At 42.7% G+C, this 22,164-nt stretch overlaps 4 protein-coding genes across 5 annotated transcripts in view; 1 reads left to right on the top strand and 3 right to left on the bottom strand.

The window, feature by feature from the left end:
• The window catches only part of magi2b (membrane associated guanylate kinase, WW and PDZ domain containing 2b), a gene marked incomplete at both ends in the record, with an annotated part of 53,781 nt that extends 50,158 nt beyond the window's left edge, over positions 1–3,623 (top strand). Inside the window, 4 exons of the mRNA XM_083667283.1 lie at positions 171–393; positions 756–899; positions 1,270–1,408; positions 2,944–3,623. Coding sequence (XP_083523409.1) covers positions 171–393; positions 756–899; positions 1,270–1,408; positions 2,944–3,623 — 1,186 coding nt within the window. The remainder of the gene's footprint in view (positions 1–170; positions 394–755; positions 900–1,269; positions 1,409–2,943) is intronic.
• Positions 3,624–7,155: 3,532 nt separating this feature from the next.
• On the bottom strand, positions 7,156–11,709 carry ergic2 (ERGIC and golgi 2). The gene is made up of 14 exons (XM_083667305.1): positions 11,561–11,709; positions 11,104–11,249; positions 10,730–10,838; positions 10,384–10,430; positions 10,170–10,237; positions 9,941–9,981; positions 9,684–9,785; positions 9,298–9,393; positions 9,109–9,164; positions 8,544–8,642; positions 8,312–8,409; positions 8,045–8,207; positions 7,847–7,926; positions 7,156–7,600 (listed from the first exon to the last, which is right to left on the bottom strand). The coding sequence occupies exons 2-14, from the start codon at positions 11,207–11,209 to the stop codon at positions 7,535–7,537; spliced, it is 1,131 nt and encodes a 376-aa protein (XP_083523431.1). The 5' UTR covers positions 11,210–11,249; positions 11,561–11,709; the 3' UTR covers positions 7,156–7,534.
• A 229-nt stretch (positions 11,710–11,938) lies between these two features.
• kxd1 (KxDL motif containing 1) lies at positions 11,939–14,678 on the bottom strand. The gene is made up of 5 exons (XM_083667312.1): positions 14,542–14,678; positions 13,992–14,096; positions 13,507–13,659; positions 13,363–13,409; positions 11,939–13,024 (listed from the first exon to the last, which is right to left on the bottom strand). Exons 1-5 carry the CDS (start codon positions 14,631–14,633, stop codon positions 12,774–12,776), a joined length of 648 nt encoding a protein of 215 aa, XP_083523438.1. The 5' UTR covers positions 14,634–14,678; the 3' UTR covers positions 11,939–12,773.
• Positions 14,679–14,980: 302 nt separating this feature from the next.
• LOC310802766 (SIN3-HDAC complex-associated factor-like) lies at positions 14,981–21,911 on the bottom strand. 2 transcript variants are annotated; one of them, XM_083667311.1, is made up of 6 exons: positions 21,799–21,911; positions 19,698–19,825; positions 19,394–19,493; positions 18,862–18,985; positions 18,323–18,473; positions 14,981–17,516 (listed from the first exon to the last, which is right to left on the bottom strand). In XM_083667311.1, exons 2-6 carry the CDS (start codon positions 19,823–19,825, stop codon positions 17,123–17,125), a joined length of 897 nt encoding a protein of 298 aa, XP_083523437.1. In that variant the 5' UTR covers positions 21,799–21,911; the 3' UTR covers positions 14,981–17,122. The 2 variants fall into 2 exon arrangements, with proteins under 2 accessions (XP_083523437.1, XP_083523436.1); XM_083667310.1 differs by lacking the exon at positions 21,799–21,911 and adding an exon at positions 20,044–20,106.
• Between the last annotated feature and the right edge of the window lie 253 nt (positions 21,912–22,164).

The following is a 22,164-nucleotide window of genomic DNA, read 5'->3' as shown; positions in this document are numbered from 1 at the left end:
AGCAAAGGGATCCTTTCACAGCGTCACTGCTTGCCTTGATTATAAGGGTGAATGTTGTGTGAGTCTATATTAAATGCATCTTCTGGATATCTCTAAATGATTCCCTGCCCCTCAGGAGGAGGAAACCTTTTTTTTTTTTTTTTAAATCCCATTTCTGTGTTCGGCTACAGGTCGGAGGTCAAAGCCAGGCAGGACGTTAAACCAGACATCAGGCAGCCTCCCTTCACCGACTATCGGCAACCTCCCGTTGACTACCGCCACCCCCCTGTGGCTGACTACCGGCAGCCGCCAACGTTGGACTACCGACACCCGCCCCCCCTCATCGACTACAGGCAGCACTCTACTGCTGGCCAGTTCCCTCTGGGCCAGTTCCCCCCTGACTTCAGACCACAGCTACAACATGGCCTGGTAGGTTGTGGGTCTAGATGTTGGTCTCTTTATGGCTTATGTATGGGTAGAGCTATGTTTGTTGGTATGTGATGTGTGTACTCAGTACTATGTTTGTTGGTATGTGATGTGGGTAATATGTTGAATATGCAGTTTATTTGTTGGTTGAATACCAGGGGAGACTGGTGGAGGTGGAGGACATCGAAGGAGCCTTGCGTTTGATACCGTTCCTCATTCCGTTCCGTGCATTACAATGAGCCCCATCCTCCTCCTGTTTCCCTGTTGAATACTGTATGCTGTATGTTAGGTACACAATGAGTGCTGCTGATAAGTGTGTATATGGATTGTGTGTTGTGTGTTGTCTGCAGGACTTTGACTACTTCACGGTGGAGCTGGAGAAGAGCGTGAAGGGATTCGGCTTCAGTATCCGCGGCGGGAGGGAGTATAAGATGGACCTGTTTGTGCTCCGTCTGGCGGAGGACGGGCCGGCCATCCGCAACGGCAGGATGAGGGTGAGACGACACGTTCCGCTCTGGAACTACCGTGAGATTAGGAAGATCCGACAGTCGGAGCCTAATGGAACTCCCAGCGAGGGAGACTTAATGAAACGGTTGATACAATGTGCTCCTTTTGTAGACCTGCTCCTGACCATAATCTCTTGTCTAATCCTTCTTCGTCTAAAGTTCGTCCTGAAACACCTTCCCTTTTTCTTTTTTGGGGGGGAAATCCAGTTTTAAATGTTGTGACGTGTGATGATCGCAGCGCTCCTCCTGTCTGCTCTCTCTTTTTACCCTTTTTACATCTCCTCTCTCTTACTCGTCCCTTTCTTTTCACCCTCTTTCAATCTATCTCTACCTCTTCTCCCTGCCCTGTCTTTCTCAGGTGGGGGATCAGATCATAGAGATAAATGGGGACAGCACTCGGGACATGACCCACGCCCGTGCCATCGAGCTCATTAAGGCAGGGGGGAGGCGGGTGAGGCTGCTGCTGAAGAGAGGCTCAGGACAGGTGCCAGAGTATGGTGGGTCCCCTTGAAATACACCTCTACATCTCTCACACTCTCTCTCTCTCTCCCTCCCTCCCTCCCTCTCCCTCCTCCCTCCTTTTTTCTCTCCCTCTCTCACACACTCAGTCCACAGTAACGTTGAGGTGTGCTCAGATCATATTAAGGCATAACAGCAGGGAATATTTACCTTCCTAACCACCAGTGCTTACGACTAAAGCTTTTACCTGAAATAGACATTAACGGACACAACTAAAGCTTTAATTCATTTTGCTTCCCTTTGATAACCCAACCTTGAAATAGAAGTCATCCTGCTATAGGTTATTACATATTCTTCAGTTCTATGTGTTTGTCTTATAACCTGTCTTCTGACTTGGCAATTACCAAAAGCTTTCTCTCTTGTGAACTAATCATAGTAAACAGGTCTGTTTTAACCCCTCTGCTTTAACTCTAATGATTGGTATAGGCTCTTACTCCCCTTCCCTCAGGAATGGTACCTTCCAACCTCTCCATGTGCATGAAAGGTGACACGCTAAGCTCCCCCTATTTCTTCCTAATGGGCCACTCTAAAGACACGGTTCGTGGAAAAACTGCATGTCTTTCTGTCCATTCTGATTCGTATTCATCTGTGTGTGTGTAAGTGTGTGTGAGTGTGTGTGTGAGTGCGTGTGTGTGCGTGCGTGCTTACATGCGTGCTTACATGCGTGTGTGTGCTGGTCTGTGTGTGTGTGTGTGCGTGCGTGTGTGTGTGCATGTGCATGCATGCGTGGGTGTGTTTGTGTATGCCTGCATGCATGCCTTTGGCTTTGGTCTCAGTAGAAAAAGCAATCAGGTGGAAAGAGGACGTCTATGGGAGTGGAGTGTGCAGTGAAGTGGACCCTCAGTAAAGGGAATCTGCTCTCATCAACGGCAAGGGTTGTCCTCTCCAACACACACACACACATTCACACCTCTCCTCACACACCAATCTCCCTGAGAGGGATGCATATTATTTACCACAGGTAATGACAGTGAAACTGTGTTCGAGTCCTGTGTGAATAGGAATCATGATGAGTAAAACGATAAGTCATGATAGCCTAGTAAGCGCTTGCGGTCTTGGTTGTGAATTGCAATCAATAGTATTCCTCTGGAATAGGCACTTGTCTCTCTATCGGTCCATCGTCTCAGGGGTTTTACACATACAGAGGTCTACAGGCACCAGGCCTTTTAAGCAATAGTTGTCCCTTTCTTTGTTGAGGTTGGTTTTCTGTTCAGTGTAATACCTTGGATGACAGTCTTGGTCTGTATAAATATAGTATATTGTTGGCAGTGTTACATGCATGAGGGAATGTACAGTATGCACACACACTCTTGCATACTTGTTTGCATTGCCATATTTTGGCATTTGATATACAGTATATATGTGTGTGTGTGTGTGTGTGTGTGTGTGTGTGTGTGTGTGTGTGTGTGTGTGTGTGTGTGTGTGTGTGTGTGTGTGTGTGCGCGCGCGCGCGCGCGCGCGTGTGTGCGTGTTGGTGAAAGTTTGTCTCTGACCATGCTTCTTTTCTCAGTAGACGGTGCCGCCCCCTGGGATACCCTTCCTTCAGCCCACTCTGCCCTGCAGGAAGTGACCCTTGACCCCCAGCCCACCCCATTGCTCTCATCCCATCCAGCCTCAACCTCAGACTCCCCCCACCAGCTCCCTCTAGAGGCCAAGCTGCACATTGCAGGCCAGGCTCCACAGCAGACGGACCCCAGCTCCATGAGAGGGGGTATGGGTGGCAGGTCCACCCAACAGAGGTGCACTGTCAGGGGGCAGGGAAACCCTCAGGGGCCTGGGGAGATGGAGGGGGGGCCTAGAGAGCCCCAGCTTCAGCCCAGGCCCTGCAAAACTGTCCTGGGGAGGTCCATGGAGAAGAGGTTCAGGGAGAGCGAGAGAGAGTTCACACAGTGTCCGAGCACTGTCTGGCCTTGGGACTCCTCATACCTGAGTGTGAATCTGAATGGAGGCTCTTTAGGCATTGGGGATCGTGGGGATGGACCTGTTAACCTCCAGGAGGGGTCTGAGCTGAGAGATCTGCATCCTAGAGACGAGGACAGGGCCCCAGCCCACAGCGTGCTCTGCTGCCCCCCTACAGTCACAGAAGGCCCTGCAGGCAGGAATGCAGCTGCCTCCCAAGGCCCCTGGAACGTTCCCGGGCCGGACAAGCTACCTGGCACCCTGAGGTCCTGGACCTCCACTGTGAGCAGGTAGACCAGAACAGATTGGATCAGACCGGTTTGCACCGGGTCAGACAGGTTGGCTCTTCATAGACTCCCAATCAAACCACTTACACCATGAGATGCTAGAGAAATATCTCTTTCTCTCTCTCTCTCTCTCTGTCGGTCTCTCTTTCTCTTTCTCTGTAACATTATGCTGTTGTTTTGTTTCATTCCCTCTTTCAAGATGATTACACCCACCACCTTAAAAACAGATGGACTTAAGCATCCGTAACTTGTTGGAGACTATATTCTCTAACTGTAGGGTCTTGGCATTCTGAAACCCACTAACATGAGTCCCATTGTTATGATACCACGAAAGCTCTACATGGGTTTGGGCCGAGTTGAGCTGTACCTTAAACCAGTCGACCATATCAGAACCAGATTGGATGGTTGGTGGGAACCTCAGATTGGACTCCACTTCTCACGGAGAGAGATGGGCATATTGAAGAGGTTCACAATAGATTACTTTCTGTGCAATGAAAAGAATGAGATTACCGAACTGCGGGAGATAGAGTGACGTTCATATAATCTTGAAACATGAACTCCTTTGGACATGGCACCAACAAGAGAGATGGCTCTGTTACAAGACATATGTTAGATTATACATACCTATCAATATATCATATACTGTAAATGTAAAAATGTGAAAAATATGTACATTTGGTCATCTCGAAAACATACCCAATGGTGTTTTTTGAGGCGTTGTTGTAGTTAGAAACATTGTAAAGAAAAAAAATATTGGGACAGTATTTTAAGATCCATATTTCCATGGCCTCGTCTATTACTACATATCAAAGACTCTGTGGAGTCAGCAGACATGGACAACAGAGAGATGCAATGCTCCTGTGCATGGACATAAACCACCATATCATCCTAATACAGAGACTCAAACTCCTTCTAGAAGTAGAATGTAGAGTGGACATCCTCTGTGGAGGTAACCATCGGGTATTAGTGATACAAACGGTCATTTTGAATGAGTCAAATGGAACATTCAAGTTTTAAATTCCATTTGGCCTCATGAGAACTCATATCAGTGAAATTCTGTGAGTCATGAAAGCAACTTTCACCAATCAGTCATGCTACCATGTTCAGATGGGCTTTTGCTGTGCTGTATGCAACAACTGCACATGAAACAGAGAACTTTGTCCATTCTATATTTCCCATTTCTATGCCTTTTACTGTGCTACATGAACCACACCACTGTGGGGGGGCATAGGCGTAGAGGAGAGGAGAGGAGAGGAGAGGAGGACATGGGATACGAGGTGGGGCGGAGTGCCTTACTGGAACTAATGTAGAGCTGTTACCATGGCGATCATTAAGTCTTTTCTTAGTGTAAGGATAAGAATGCAAAATTGATGTTAGAGATTATACACATATCAGACAGCACATCATTATGCTTAAGTGGTGTCACCTGCTCTAAATTTGATTTAACACCATGGTGTACCAGTACATTTTTTCTTTTTTTTGCTAGCAGCATAGTATTTTGATAATCCCAAACGTGCAGTGTTGTGGTACTATCATGAAAAGTCAGACTTTGTCATTTTTCCTCATTGTGATGAAGGGGTGACATGTAGCCTATTTGTAAAGAGACCAGGGTTTGATTCTCTACCTCCCCGAGTTCAGTGTTGTTATTTTAGCATCAAAGCAGCAAGAGTGGTCAAGTATGTGTGGGTTCTTCTGGAGTGCTTCCTTGCAGGAATTTGGGAACTAAAGGACCAATGTTGAAAACTCCTAACTTACTTTGAGATATTTTTTATCAGACCTTACCATTACCATTTTTACAAGATTTATGTTATGTCTTTGGAAGTAAACATCTCTCAAACTGCATTTAATTTCTTTCAGCAGTGGCATTGTCCCAAAGACCACATTTGAATCATTGAAATGATAGGTTGTTATGTAAATGTATCTATTTGTGCTGCTTTTAACACAGTGGAAGACAAAAAAAAAATCTAACCAATAACAGTCTTGCTGTCAAAGTGAAATCCATTCAAGAGATAAGGGTTATTTCACCTGAATTACAAAAGCACTTCAATGTTCCATTAGAACCACAAAACACAGTGGGAGAGATTTATTTAGCTTATTTTTATCTGTTATTCTCCAGTGAGGAAAAAAGCAAAAGTGGAACAAAAAGTAGAATGGCATTTCATTTTCTTTCTTATATACCATTCTGAGAAGAACTTGTGCCAATTTTGCACTTCTCAGTTCATCTGAACCCTTATCTAAAATGATCTCTTCTGTAGTAATCAAACCTTGAGTGTTTCATTTGTTGGCATCATTTTGACAATATATTGCAAAGAGGATGTAACCAAACGTTTCCGAATTACAGTAAATTTTCAAACAGGCTGCTATTATCTGAAACACCTCCACCATTCATTCCACTCCAAGGTAATTATACTCAATGTAGAATCACTAGACTGAGTACAGTGTTTGAGACTGTAAAATGAACATGTGTGTGTATAACAGGTCTAAGTTCAAGGTAAAGGTGAAAGCGTCTGTCCCTCAGCCCTCCCTGTCTCAGTGGAGGCTGCTGTCCCCTGCCTGCTGTGAGTGATTTTGTATACAGAAAAAAAAAAAGCTATAAAGATATGTGTGAAGGATGGCACGTTCATGACTCCCCATTAAGATCAGTATAACTGTGTACTGTAGTGTTAACTGTGTATTATCCATCCTGTACAGCTGTATTCCTACAAATATGGTTTACTGTATCATTGATACTGTAGTTTCAAAGACTGAAGTGAACAACTATTTTTATGAAATGTGACAGTACGGATATATTACATTTTGCTAAAAAAAGAAGAAAAAAAAACTTGTTTACTGAAAGATATTCTGAAATACTGTCAAATAAACTCTTGACATGGTGTAAGTATTCATTTCCAGAATGACTGCTTGATTTGACGGATCATTGGTCTGAATGTGGGTGAGGATGTGATAATATTTTGAAATGTGTTCAATAGAAGTGACTCATATAATGATAGGCTGAATGTGTTTTTTATTTTAATGCACATAAATGTAAAATGGAATAGTTTGGTCTGGGTGAGCCATACAATCTAGACATGGTTGGGAAGCTACAGTATAGATCAATTAAGTGTACTGTATCATGACTTGCATAAAGTTATCATCACTGCTGCATAACTACTGTTAGATGCACTACCCCCTCCTCTCCGTGTCATGCCACTAAATGCTCCCAGTTGGTAAGTTGCAGTTATTTTCTTCTGTGGTTGCTTAGCTACCTGTATCATAACACAATACAGATAATACTTGTGACTTATTTTCCTGGCAAAAGACATCATCACACACTGAGACAGACTGTTGAAAATGGGAACAATGAGAAGCAGTTTGGTGAAAGCAGGTTTTATTGAATTATCAGTGTCATAAACGCAAGAGTCAAGATTTACACACAACATCCACCACCATCATTATTATTGTCCTTGTCACTCAACTCGTCCACCCCCCCCCCTTTCAACCAAATCCATTATCACTCAGCTAATACACACCCCCCCCCCCCCCCCCCCCCCCTTCAACCCAACAACACAATATATACATGAGAACTCTTACTTCAGTTGTCCTGAGACTGGCTGGTGACGATTCCATGAGCAGACAGGTGGCCATGGGATATGCACTGAGGCAATGACACCCAGAGTACAAAAAAAATATTTGGAAATGCATGGTATGGTAACACTGTGATGCTTCCTGGATGAGTACTCTTGTCTGAGTGGTAGTAATTCTGTAGAACATTATAGAACTAAAAAGGGGGGGAGGGTCATTTCCTTATAAAAATGCTGGCCTGTAAACATTGTGCTTCCAGAATGTCATTGTTGAAAACGGAATCGGTCAGAGAGCAATCCAGCCAATTGTCTGTCAGGACAGGGAATGAGGATCCAATAGGAGCCATAGGGAGTCCTGTCAGTGGGTGTGGTTTTCTGTAGGTGCCGGGGCTTGATCGTCCACATGGTCATCCAGCAGACCCGCCTGAGAATGGAAGAGAAGGAAACATGGGAAAACACAAATTATTTCAAATACAGTTCAAATAAAACACTATATACTGTTGAAACAGAAATTTCGTAGAGGCCAAGTGATCTTATGCTTCTGAAATGTTCTTTATGTGAATATAAACTTGTACTACGTTTTACACATTTTGAATCTACACAGCTTTACAAAAGTGGAATAGACAAGCGTGTGGCTCCTATGTTAGATTTTTGCATGGAGTCGACTTGCCTCTCTGGGTCTGTACACGCCTAGTTTGAAGCGACAGCAGACAACATCAACAAAGAAGCCCACCATACTATGAAGCATGCCTGGGAGGAGGAAGCAGAGAGAGGTATTAGATGATGATGATGACGACAACAGCACAGTTATTTCAGGTGTGTACGGTGTACTGGCGGAAAAGACGTGATGGCTGTGATGTCCATGTACCTGTGGTGGAGAAGATGCCTCCAACGATGCCACAGAGCCTGACGAGGAACCGCCACAGGGGCATGTGCTGCTCAGTGACCTTCACCATCAGGGAGCTGATGTCATACTTCATAAAGATCCCTGAGACTCCATGGCTGCCCAACGCATGGTTAATCACCCGCTCCTACACACACAGGAGGGGAGAGGTAGTATGACATACACACACACACACACACGCAACACGTACACTTACAGATACATCATATACTTAAAGACCCTTTGACCTACCCGCTCGGTGACAGAGTACTGGTGTGTGTCGGCAGAGATCTGGTAGGTGTTTAGTTTGGTGGGTACTATGGTGATGAAGTACTGGAACATCTGGTTATCTGAGGTGGGTTATTAGAAGAAAGAAAGAAAACAAGGAGTCACCATAGAGCTTCAATGCAACAGAGATCCAATGTGAGGCTCAGTGTGTGTTCATCGATGGGAATCCTCTGAGACTTGGGTGTGATGAACTTACTGTCAGTGCAGACTTTCTCCGTCCCGTCCAGAGGGTTGATAATCCCTGGGATCTCCTCCCCGAATGACAGGTGGTCGATACGATGGGAGAAGTTATACGCTGTCATACCACAACAACAAATCAAAGCCATCAATTGATTATAGCGTTATATCAATGTACATGGCACTATTATGTGATATTATTATGCTTATGTCTACACAACAAAGGAAGCCATGGTTTAGATTAAGTGAACACTAAAACCAAACAAAAAAACATTAAACAATGAATCAACTCTTAATTCAACTCTATAGCCTCGTAAACCTAAACATTTGTTCTTACTTATTACAAACACAGAACTCTGAAATCGTAAGAAATTCAACATCCATATATTCTGCATCTTCACATAGGACTGTACAGTAAGTTGCGAGGATCAACACTGATTACCAAGACTGTTATAAAACAGACAGCTGGTCTTGGAGTATTTCTGTTACCTGGAAAAGTCTTTGTCTACTTCATACTTATACCTCATATTATTATGCTTATGCTCAACAGTAATATAGGTGTTTGAGTCAACACAGAAACTCACTGTCATGGCTGACAAGAGCTGCTAGATGGGCATGGCCTCGAGGATGTGGGATGGCCCTGTGATGGGTTGAAAAGGTCAAAGGTGAAGTTCCGGTACACGCCCATACCGGACATAACTCATGATATTACACAGTTCAGAGACAAACTAGGCGATGTGAGATGAGGTCTGAGTTAGAGTGAGGTGACATACTTGCCCACAGTGATATGAAAGTTGCCTGCCACCTTGTTTACATACAGGTGCCCATGTATCCTGCAGGCTGCTGGTGGCTGGGAGGGGCTGTCCTCTCTGGAAGGAGAACACCAGATCAGAGGGAAGAAATATACCTTCCTTTATCTCACTCCGGGTGAAATCCTAACTCGCGATCTGTGCGCGGAAGTCGAATCAATCGCACAAATTTCCCATCGACATCAAAGCAAGACTTACGCAAATGTGGAAGAGCTCTATGTTCAGTTGATATTATGACATACTGTCGGTAGAATTAATCAATTAATCCACATATCTATCTATCTTCCTATCTATTTATTAATTCATCCATCCATCCATATACTAAATCACACAATCATTGGTTTACAGACCTGGGGGGCAGGGCTGTGGAGCCTCCTTTTAAGACGGTCTTGAAGAGGACGTCCTGCAGCGAGTGTTCCTCCCTGAGACGGCCCTGGATGTGCAGCAGAGTACTGGCAGGGAGACAGAGATACGTGGGGAGAAGGGGTAAATAGGGAAGTGAAACAGTTCTATTATTATTCTGTGTGCATGCTCGGATGAGTCCCCTTTCAATACTGTCACAGGTTACAAGGTTTCAATTCTAACTGAACGGAGTTAAGTACCTTACCTGTGCCACAGTCTTTGGATGGGAGAGAGTTCAAAGGTGACCTACAGTTAAAATAGAAGATTTGAACACGTGTGCTGTGATGGCTTATGAAAAGTAAAAGAAGTCGCATCCATCCTCGAAATTGTTGTGTGACTTATTTCATCATTGAATTTCCTGCAACCCCATGTTTCCTGCCTTTGTGTGAGGGTGCTATGGCGTGCTATGGTACCAGACTGGCAGTCATACTTACTGGATCATACTGCAGGCCGTCTGATGCAACCATCGTCTCTGCCAGGTCTAGGACATCTGCACCTACAACTAGAGACACCCACGAACACAGCAGATCAATCAATACGAAAGATCAGTCAATATGAGCAATTAAACATCAACCAACACCTTACAGGTTCATGTGCTTCAAACTTCAAACTGTAAAAGTACAATCCTCAACAGGTCAAAATACTTACATTGACACCTCATGGCGACTGTGATGTCTACATTTATTCTTAATTTACTGAAAAGAAAAAAGAAAAAGAAAAGAGGACATGGTTTAGATTAAGTAGACACAAAAAAGGAAGCCATGGTTTAGATTAAGTAACCACTAAAACAAAAACAAAAACATTAAGCAATGAATCAACTCTTAATTCAACTCTATAGCCTTGTAAACCAAACACAGAACTCTGAAATTGTAAGAAATTCAACATCCATATATTCTACATCTTCACATAGGGCTGTACAGTAAGTTGCGAGGATCAACACTGATTACCAAGACTGTTATAAAACAGACAGCTGGTCTTGGAGTATTTCTGTTACCTAGAAAAGTCTTTGTCTACTTCATACTCATACTTCATCCATGTGTCTCGATACACAAAGAACTCCAGGAAGGCCAGGATCGCCATGAATGTGAAGGCTATGAGGGACACTGGGGAGAGAGAGCAGAGGAGAGGTTAGATGCTCTTTCTAAACTTTTCCCTTTCAGTTTGTGGCTCATTGTACAGATACTACTCACTTACTACTTCACATCATGGCGACATCAGACACCAGGGTTAATCCTAACCAATCTCACTCTTACATGAATAGATCTTAATGATACACAGATTTTTAGAATCAGACTGCAATCATTCAGAGCTACAACAACTATAATGTCTGACTGCAATTCCTCTTCGTATTGACTGATAATAACTCACCTGTTCCCCCACTTGCTGTCGTTTCTACATAGCTTTCAGGAACCTTGGGGAAGGCATCCAGCTCCTTCACCAGATTAAGAGCCTTCTTCCGGGACAGTCTCCTCATCTTTTGGGCAAAAGTCGTCTGGATCCCTCATGTATCAAATCTGAGAATCAACACAGAAGCATCCTATTGCAGCTGCTCAATACAAAATGCATATCCTTTATACTCATACAATGGATTGATGCATTTGGATAACACTTTTCCACCGCCAGGTACATTGGAGTAACAACAGTAGCTAACCTAGTCAAGTATGCAATTTAAAAACCTCCCCCTCCTCATGTCTCTGACCAAAATGCACAGACCACACCACTAACACCAGGCACTTTTTTCCCTACTGACGACATCGTCCATCTGAGTGGCAAGCATTCGACTCTGTTAGGTAGCTAGCTCTGTTAACATGAGATTAGAATTTACCTCGAACTCTTTTATTGCCCCGGATGCCCATTAACGTTAACGTCCACCAGATTGAGTCTTTGACTCGATCAATCAATTGTTTATGCGTTTAACAGTCAAACATCTGGATTTTAGGCCGGTGGTAAATCCCTGACGTGTGCGATGTGATGTCGGATGTTGTTGCTTGTAAGCGGTGGTGGCTCACCTTTGACCCTCTTCACTATCAGCATCGAATTTTGCCGCTTGAATTATACCACAGCACTCTCTGGTGGTGAATGCTGTAAGTGGTGAAATAAATGATATAATGTATAATGAAGTGTAATGTATACTATATAAGAGAGAGTAAGTTATACGAGAACTAACAATAAAGGGAAGAAAATAGTTTGTTTTTTTCTCGACCGTTTAATTGTCAAATAATCCTGTTTAAATAATGTACCATTCAAGTTATTACACAACAACTATTCATGATATATACATTTTGAATGCATTCGCTTACCACTTCACCTATAGGTCATTAGTTTAGTTCAAGTCATCACAACAAAATAAAATGAATACATGAGAAACAAGGACAACAATACTGAACTCCTATGATCAAACTCACACGTTTGTCATGTTTTTCAAACATGTCTTTGGTGTGGTGTTACTGAGGTTTCAATAGGACAAACAACATTGGTGTATATCACTCATAATAACTAACAATATTTAGGCAAGCTGTAACATTGTGAGAAAAAGCTGACTTCAATGAGCTTATACATGACCAACAAGGCTCATAACCTCTACACAGGAGTGCATATTTTCAAGCCAAACATAAAACAATAAAAGAGAGTGCATACAAACACAAAATGGCCTTCTCCCTATTTAGTAAATGAAGGATTCAGTTCTTCAGTACAAACACACAAAAATTCAAGTATCCTCTGCATCGTTAGTGGCGAGTACTGGATAAGCATGAAGCAAGCATGTCTACAGAAAGGATCCATCCTAGTGTAGTCCTTGGTTATAGTTCTTCTAGAATTAGGGCTGGTAACCCCTCTCCAAGATCAGCAACTGAAACATACGTGGCAGAACACATAAATTGACTCTAAAGCCAATCAATTACATTGACAGTGACATCTTCTTTAGGGTTGGTTTCAGGTTCAGGACTTCAAGCGCCATATCCAGACAGCACCACATCACTGTGTCTGTGGGCGTTACAGTGCCAGTGACACTGGAGGTATGTGAGAGTGCCTGTGCTTCATTACTCTGCAGGTACTGAGTCTGGGCCCTCGTCCTGCAGCACGGCTGTATCAGGGCTGTCAGAGGAGGAGGGCGTATCAGGCTGCCCCTGAGAGAGGTCCTCAGAACACCCGCTCACGGTGGGGGAGATAATGTCAGGGCTCGTATCACACGACTCTGTGCTCTGCTCCGTGGTGGCTGTCGTGGCAACGCTGGGTGGAATCGGGTCGAATTCGTCATCGTCATCCTCCAAGATGGGCGACTCGTGGACGTCTGTGGGGGAAGGCGAGAGGTTACAGGGTGAATTTGTCCCGAGAAACTGAAAAGGCAGTTTCGAGTTTTCCTTATTAATAGATAAGATTAAGATTTGGAGGAGGACGCTGATCTCAGATCAGATCTCCAACTTGACAGACAAGGACTGGAATGTGGAATCTAATCATTTAATTGATGTAAAATATTTGTTGCCTGTTTGTTGTTACTCGCATGACCATCTAAACATCCTGATCACGAATCAAGCATTGTACAGTAAACATTTTACAACCATGTTATAGTGTAGTGTGAGTCAGACGGGGCAGACGTGTGATGCATACTAGAAAAAAAGCTAAACTCACTGCTGAAAGCCTCTGGGTACTGCTTACCAATCTTTACCTTCAATGTCCTGAATGGATAAAGAAAACAATCAATATGTGTTTTTTGGAGGTGGAGGTAGAGGGTAGGAATGGAGGAGAGGAGATGGGAAAGGTTGAATCACACACCTGATTCTCCTGAAAATGCTGTCCAGGTCTTTCTTCATCTCCACCAGCGTACGAGTGTGGAGCAGGAAGTGCTCGTTCATCTGCTGTAGCCGCACGTTGGACAGCCCATTGAAGTTTATCAGCATCTCATTGGTCTTCTCAAAGCGGTCCAGCCTGGGAATGGAACCAATCACAAGCATGATATGAATAGGCTACAGAACAAGGTTTCACAAGTCAGTGACAAGGAGCATTGCATTGACTGTAAATTAAACAAAAAAAGACACAACTATGAACTGTATACAGCCTGTCCAATGTTAATGAGTTTGCTGCATAGGACAAAGACAAAGAGCTGTACTGTTTGATTTGATGCCACCCAGTATCACAGTGACTCCCAGAAGGTAACCTGTATTAAAACTAGCCATTATGGTTGGAATCAAATGTACAGACAGAGCTGAATCCCAACGCAGCCTCACTAGACCTCCAAAGGTGCAGATCTTGCCACTCACATGTGCCTCTGAGCTTGGATGATGGCGTTGACGTCCTCAGAGTTGACCATGCTGAGCATTCGGTTACAGAACATTCCAGAGGCAGTGGGTTCCATGGTGATGATACTGCAGTGGAAAATGAGACTCGTATATATCTGTATGGCTCTGGTACTAGTCTCCATCGAAAATACAATTATTTACAGACCACTGTTCAAACCTAAATGAATTAATTTGACAAGAAATACACAAACAAGCATGTATGCACCGTGCCCTGAATCAGGACATGTCTTAAAGTTTAGGGCTAGTGTTTAACCCTGAATTAGGACAAGTACCAGTCCAGTCCAACTCGTCCTGTTTGATTCAGGGCAAGTACGCAACACAATTGCACCAAGAGATCAGACAAATCTGCGATTGAGAATGGGTGTTATTGATAACTCCCCATCGCCTAATGTGTCTTGTTTCTGTCACAATTATACGTTTGTTTACCTTCTCTAGATATCTTACTGTTAGCTAGCATGCTATATAAAGCGGCTATCAGTTTACATATTATTAACATTTACTAGCTACTTACGGCGTGGTCCAAACGTCGTTATATCTGTGAACTTTGTTGAACACTTGATTCGAAGGATTAAAATAAAAATGTTGGTGTGACAATGCACTCATTGATCCCTACTCCATTGATTAGCAAGTAGCAACACTGGAAACGCTATACTTCCGTGTTGTGAAAATCTTTAACCACGTGACCTACCGCATGACATTCATTTTCCGGTGGCGTCAGCACTCTTTTAAATGCATCGACCCTCCCATGCCAACCAGCCCACTCTCTACAACAGAAAGGATACTCTCTCACTCCACTAGAAAACCCATACAGATCCATTGTGGTCATTGATATGTATTTCATATGAACGATTTCTCTCTCTCAACAAAAATGCAGTTATAAGAAATTAGTCCTCTGTATAGATCCAAAAAAGGGAGGTAACAGCAGGATTCAAAACCACAGAAAATACATATTGAGACTCACAAAAGTACTTTTATTGAATGACTAGTAAAAAAGAAAAGAAAAAAGTACATAGTGTAAAAAAATACAAAAGTTGCTTTGTCTATCTAATTTTTGTAAATGCAAGTGCATAGCTACAATACATGCATGTAGCACTAAAACTAAGAGACAAGCTATTCTATACAAAATTATATCCCATTTGGATGTTACATGACAAGGTAAAGAGAGAGGAAAGTACTTAGCTGTCAAATGACTGAAATTCTTATTTCAACAGGATTGTTTGTATAATACAGAATAAGTTACCACACAGCACAACTGGAGTAGAAAATAAGAGTATTGTTGCCAATATTTCACAAATATTGTCAATTGTGAATTTAAGGCCAAACACTGCTTAGAACTACATTAGATCTAATCGCATCACTGAAATACAAAAACTGCAAATGTAAAGTCTTAAAATTATTACTTAGTGAGAAATCAGCATATTAATACAGACAGGGAAAATGCAAATGTAATACAAATAAATATGAAATAAATAACAGAGAAACTGAACCACAACTGCAGCCCTCACCCCCCACTTAAATATGTACATATACACACAAACAACTTCTCTTACACTATGGATCAAACAAAACAGATTCCATGTTAGTGTCCTACAAAAATATACAGAAATTACACAGGACAAATAGCTCATAATAACCTGTATTGCATGTGAAATTAGATTAATTTAAGTGTGCTTTGGCTTTTGTTTGATATTGTAGTACAACACCTTTGTTCAGCTTATAAAAGAGGCAATGACATGATACCTCACATTGTCAATAATGTCTTTCATTAACTAAGGATGAGGCATCACTAAGTTGAGATCTCTGAACAAAAGACACCTGGTCCACAATTACTGTTGGTATCTGAAGCAATTGTAGCAGTTGCTATGGTGAAGGTCTCTATGGTTGCTATGGTGAAGGGAATGTCTGTGGAATTTATACAGACACACAATGAGAATAAAAAACAACAACAATAAAAACAAAATGAAAATCAAATGAAACACAAAACTTTCTCCAAACATAAGTTAATCACAATGTTTTTTTTTTTTCATGTAGCAAGGTTTCTGTGTAAAATTCTGTGTTTATTAGAAGAGAAGACACTGATTGCATTGTAGGTGTATGTTGTTATCTTGGTTCAGAAAATCCACTATGTATGAAAGAGAATATAGAAAGTGAAATAGAAGTAATCATGCCCTTACAGAGAAAAGGGCCATGGAAGAATAGTGCACTGATTAGTATGGTTTGCTCGCTGTATTATGTTGAGAAGACACTTTTTTTCTTTTTCTTTCTTTTATGTAGAAAAAATACTTTGGAGTATCAGTTCATTAGTTCTGGACAATGAAAGTATGATTTACGAAAATGTGTTTTCCTTTAAGGCCATGCAATATCTTAGTCTCATGCATCTGATGATTGGGTATTTTGGATAAGTGGGCTCTTCGGCATTCATGCAAAATACAGTGTAGCTTCTCTTAATTTTCCAAGCCTAAGGCCCCAATTTCATATCTTAACACATATTAAACATGATTGAACTCATGAACTATCCACACTAACTATTATCCCTTATCATCCCTTACCACCAACACAGACAAAACACGAGCACTGCCTGTCACACAAAATTAAGGCTGGTGTATTTGCTGTTGGTGCAGTGAATAGGCCTTTTTCAGCTGAGACCCATATAGAAATATATACAGGCCAATACAATAAAGTAGAGATAAATATATGCTCTGGGTGACTGTGAATAAGTACAATACAAATTCTACTCTAATGCTCTAAACCGTTAACGTCTCCAGGCCATCAGTCAGAGCTCCAGCATTTCATATCAAGGGGAAGAAACACCTTGAGGGGTGTTCAAACGTAAGGACAAGAGGAACACTAAGTACAACACCAGATGAAGTAGAAACATGTCAGGAGTCCATATGGCTCAGTCCATAAGTTACCAAATAAACACAAACAAACAAACAAACCATCAAATAAAATGACAAAACAAATCCAAGAGTTTCAGCTGCTCTTTGACTGAAGGCAATCTGAGGTAACTTCTTTTTATAAGTGCTTGATAACTAGGAGCACTCCAAGGCTTCCTCAAAGATGCACAGGGTGCACACACGGGGAGTGTAGTTTCACCACTCTTCCTCCTCAGCCTCCTCCTTCTCCACTTTGGTCTGAGGTGCTGTCATGGTGACCTGTAATTGAGGAATCTCTGTGTTTTCCTGGCTGTTTGGATTTTTCACCTCTTCCCCTTGCCCTTCCTCCTCATTCACCTCCTCTTCCCCTTGCCCTTCCTCCTCATTCACCACCTCTTCTTGTACGTCCTCCCCTATCTTCTCACCTTGCCCCTCCTCCCCCACTTCCACCTCTTCCTCCTCCTCTTCTTCTTCGTACCCCTCTTCCTCTTCCTCCTGCTGCTGTCGGTGCTCCTGATGTTTCTTGCGGCAGCAAGGTTTAAAGAGGTGGGGGTCAATAAGCACCTCCCCAAAGCGGCCCTTGTAGATGATCCCACAGCACACCCTCTGCCTGGAGAAGGAAAGACAACATCCATCCATCATATATCATGACTATATTTCGGAACCTCAGATATTTTAAATTGGCTCATGTCAACAAACAAGTTATAGCCATTTTCCCTATTAGATAATCAAGAGCCAATCAAATGTATTTAATGCTAATGTCAGTTACTGCATTGCTTCATAATGCTATAAAAAGAGAAGTGATTGTTATTGTTAGCTAGGCCCTTTTAATGGCCCAACTTTCCTTCCGTTTTTCTTTCCCTCTTCCTTCTTTAATCAGAATGCCAAAGCAGTGGTAAGCCTGTGCATCTGGTGAACATTAGCCAGGAAGCTTCCAGGCAGGAGATTACAGACAGAGTGTTCTGTTTGGAGAGTCATGAGCTCACCATGCGCACTCACGCACACACACGAGAGTCTGACTGTACATGAGAGTTGTACTTTTAATGTAGCCCGCTACAGTGTGTGAAGCTGGAAATCATTTGAAACTGTGAAAGAGTGACCACACACACACAGGCCTCATAATGTATTCAAGATGTACTACAGGCAGAGGATGAAATGTCAACAAACATGGCGTGAGGAGGCTCAGGCTATAGTCACTCAGCCACACTGTGGAGATCGTATTCCTGTTTATCATCATCGTCAAAAAAGAAATCTATATATGGAGGATGACAGTTAAGCATCCATATCAACTTACCCTGGTGAACTAAACATGGATAGAGTTTTCAGAAATGTATGTGTGGCTGTGTACAGGATAGGACATGTGTGTTGTCTCTGCAGACATGCACTAGACTGACTGTAAGGGGACTGTAGGCTTACCTCTTCCAGTAGGTGAGGTCCAGGAAGGAGAAGACAGGAGAGCGGCTGGACCCAGGAGTGAGCTCTGAGTCTGAGCCCTCGTCTGAAGGGTTGCTGTAGCTGGGAGACTGGGCCGGGGAAGCACTGGACGTGGTGCTGTGGGCATCTGAGTCTTGAGGGGGGGGGGGGGTAGTAAGAACACAGTTAGTTATTCCAAAGACATTCAATGTCCAATTGCCATGCAACATTTGCAACATATCCTCAGGAAGCATTTCCATCCCAAGGACACTCGCACGAGGAGAATGTTTGCCCAGTTCCAAATCGACCACAGTCCCCTGCTCTTAATCACTTCTGTATATGAATACATTTTGCTTACACCTATCCAATCCATTTCAAATCTACACAAAGTGTAGGAGTACAAGCAAGGAGTCTACTGAAGTTGCAACTTCATCTGATACATCATACTCCTTCCAGGCAGAGATCAGAAAGGTGGAATGTGTCTTTCGGTGCATATATCTTCTGAAGTGGTAAACAATAGAATACAGGGGTGCAGAACTTACTGTTTCTCTTGAGCTCTTTCTGCAGTCGGCTGATCTGGCTTGGCTTGGCTCTCTTGGACAGGGACTTCATCTTCTTTGGCCTGGAGGAAATCTTTAGGCTTGGGCCTCCCCTGGCATCTACCACCTGCAGAGGATGGAGTGGTGGAGAGGAGAAGAAAATGGGTTATACAACCATTATAACCAAATTTATTTTTTAATTTATTTTATAGGAAACAAATTAGTTATGATGGCAATTACTACTACAGTAGCAGTTGCCTGAGTTTCTGTCATTATGGTAAATACTACAGCTGAAAGACCTGAAATAATGTAATCTTGCATGTATTTATTTACAGAAAAAGTAGGCCACTTATCTGGAGGGTGCAAGCTCTATGCTTCACCGCAGCCGACTAATAAAACTGAGATGGCACAATAAAAAATCCAACTTTAGCCAAGATATGAATTTCCATTTACTGTAGCCTAAAGCAGTATTAGTTCTTATCTAGTGTTACTGTCTAAAATTTTCTGTGATATGGTAGAGGGATGTTTTGCTTACATGATTCCAGTTCTTCTTAGATCCCACTGGGAGTTTCTTCCATCGTTTCACCAGAAGAACACAAGCATTACAAATTTCTCCAGAACGAGTTTCACACAATCTACAGGATATGAAGAGGAGACATGTTGACACACGATAAAGCACAGGAACAAATTGTGTAGCCTAGTGAACTATGCTCATTCATTAGTGTGTGTGTGTGTGTGTGTGTGTGTGTGTGTGTGTGTGTGTGTGTGTGTGTGTGTGTGTGTGTGATATCAAACTAACTGCAATGAATGATCCCTAAAGGACCAGAGTAGTCTTTTACCCGAAGCAGCTGGTGAAGTCCTTCTCATACCGCTTGCTGTCGGTGAAGCGCGAGCTGGAGGACTTGGCGCGGCAGATGCAACAGCCGTCTAAACTCCGGTACATCTTCGGCTTGTGAAAGCCAAACATCTTTACAGCAACAAAAATAACATAACAGCAAGATTGTGACAATTTGCGATAATCACATTTAAAATCACATGTGCATCACCATAGAGCCTATAAAGTAGCAAAGGCTACCGATCATGCCAGGTTTGGTCATCTATGGGCGCATTTATAGCCCTAAACATTTTGGTTTTGACTATTTGCAGGGGTATTCAAGTTCAAAAATCAGCAGCAAAACATTTTACCATTTAAATAATTTTAATTCCACCACGGACTGACATCTACCAGCCTATTGGAACGCCTCACGCAATAATAACCCGCAGATGAAAGTGAGCATCTTGCCATGCCCTGACCCAAATGGAGTGAACTAGGTCAACAGTCAGCGAATCAGACAGACCGTGTCGCCCTGCCGCGCTCCTGTAGTCCTACGATTATGAGATTTGCAAAGCCCCCGCAGTGATATGGCAAAATTGTTAAAAGGCTAGGCCTAATGACAAACCTGTCAACTCTTTCTGATTTATAAGGGACCTTTATAAAATAGTTGAATTGCAGGCTACTTTAGTGTTGTGGAAAGCCATAACCACATGTAGGCTGCAGTAGACATTCACAATATTGCGGCAAAACCGTGAGCCGCGCCCCCTTGGATAGGCCTACTTGTTTTGCGATTTAAGCGGCAGTACCCCTGGTCTCTTGACAGTGCAGTGGCACAACCGCAGACAGTAGCTGTATAATAGGCTACAGTAGGCTACGTGACGTAACTCAACATGGCAACATACTTCAAAGGCTGGGGGAGTGAGGGGGGGGGGGGGAGTGATGGCAGGAATCGAGCTGATGTGTGATGCGATGTTGTGCGAATCATTTCGAAGTTTTACAACTGACTGACATCGTTGAAAGTAAACCATTGAGATATTAATAATAAAAACCATTCCATATTTAAAAAATAAGACTTGTAATGGTGAAAAAGCGAACCTTTCCATCTAGAAAAGACTACTGTAAATCGATACGTTCACCGCCCACTTTCGCGTCGCGAGACAGCATGGCACATGCTGCCTCCTGCGCACCCATTTTATTTGGCCGTTCAAATCCGCCGTCGTCCAGCTGCCTGTCCGTGAACTCGATATTGTTGATGACACAATTGCATTAACCAAACCTTTTTCGAATAAACACATTACCCCCCTTAACATGAACCCAAATGTGTCTTCGAATAATCGTGTAATGGGATCTTTATTCTTTGTTAGCCTATTCAATTGCGCAGCTTCGCATTACAGTCCACCTCCAAACAACGTTGCGCACGAAGTTCAAAGCTTCGATTTTAAACAACAGTTCTTTACCGAATTCGACTTCCCGTTTGACCTTACTACCATTTGTTTTTTTTGTGGTAATAAATCTTGTGTTGACGAAGCAATCGTTCGCCGCGTGTTGAGAGCGCACTCCAGCACGGGTGGGCGTGAGGGATCCAACTTGGACAGTGTTTATCCTACATCAGTAGGCTCTAACAAACATTTCACGACAAGGAAGTGTGTTTTAGTGGACCTGACAATGACAACTACACTGATCTATCGAGCAGCCTAGAACACTGATAATGAAAGGAAAAATAAACACCACATTGCACCAGTACGTGCAATACATGCGTAATGCATTTAATTTCACAAACCGAATTACTCCTATTATAGAAGTTTTTATATTGGTAGGATGCAAATGGTCTCCTTAATTTAGGCTACTTTCACCTTGCAGAAGTCATCAAAAAATATAGCACTAGGTTATTTTCTTAAATTATTAGTGTATTTTATCATAATGAGCAGTACAAAAAAACACCAGAATGTAGGTATATACTGTAGCCACATATAGCTGTTTATCTGGCTGAGAAATGTGTTGTTAATTGTTCACCTTCCCCAGCAGCCAAGACTCGGAGCTTGTGTAGAATTATAGTCGAAAACAGAGACACCAAAAGCTTGGATTTTTTTTCAGAAGACTTTAACGATTGCAAAGCAAATTCTTACCTTTGCAAGTATGCAGTAGTTGATACAAAGTCGCCTTATAACCTTGAAAATGCGTCGTTACAATGTAACAATTCTCCAAACCCAGCAGTATCACAAACCCGCTTCTCTTGTTGATGTCTCGCTCGCTGTGTATGGGACTGGATAGTTGTGAACACAGTACGCATGCGCTTCATTCACGCCTCCATTTTCTGATTTTCTTCAATCAAACTGTTTTACATAAACGACTGACGTTTCAGTGCGTCTGCACTCTGCTGGCCATATAAGGATGGGAATATGCGCGGGAACGGGCGGCTCGCCTCTCGTTGCTATGGCACATTGGAGAATGTAAGCAAAGAGGTGGAGCCAATCGTTTTACTATGGAACGCC

This window comes from Argentina silus (genome assembly GCF_951799395.1).
Source record: "Argentina silus genome assembly, chromosome: 3".
NCBI lineage: Eukaryota > Metazoa > Chordata > Actinopteri > Argentiniformes > Argentinidae > Argentina > Argentina silus.
Note: the sequence above shows the minus strand (reverse complement) of the source record. Positions and strands in the feature narration are given on the sequence as shown.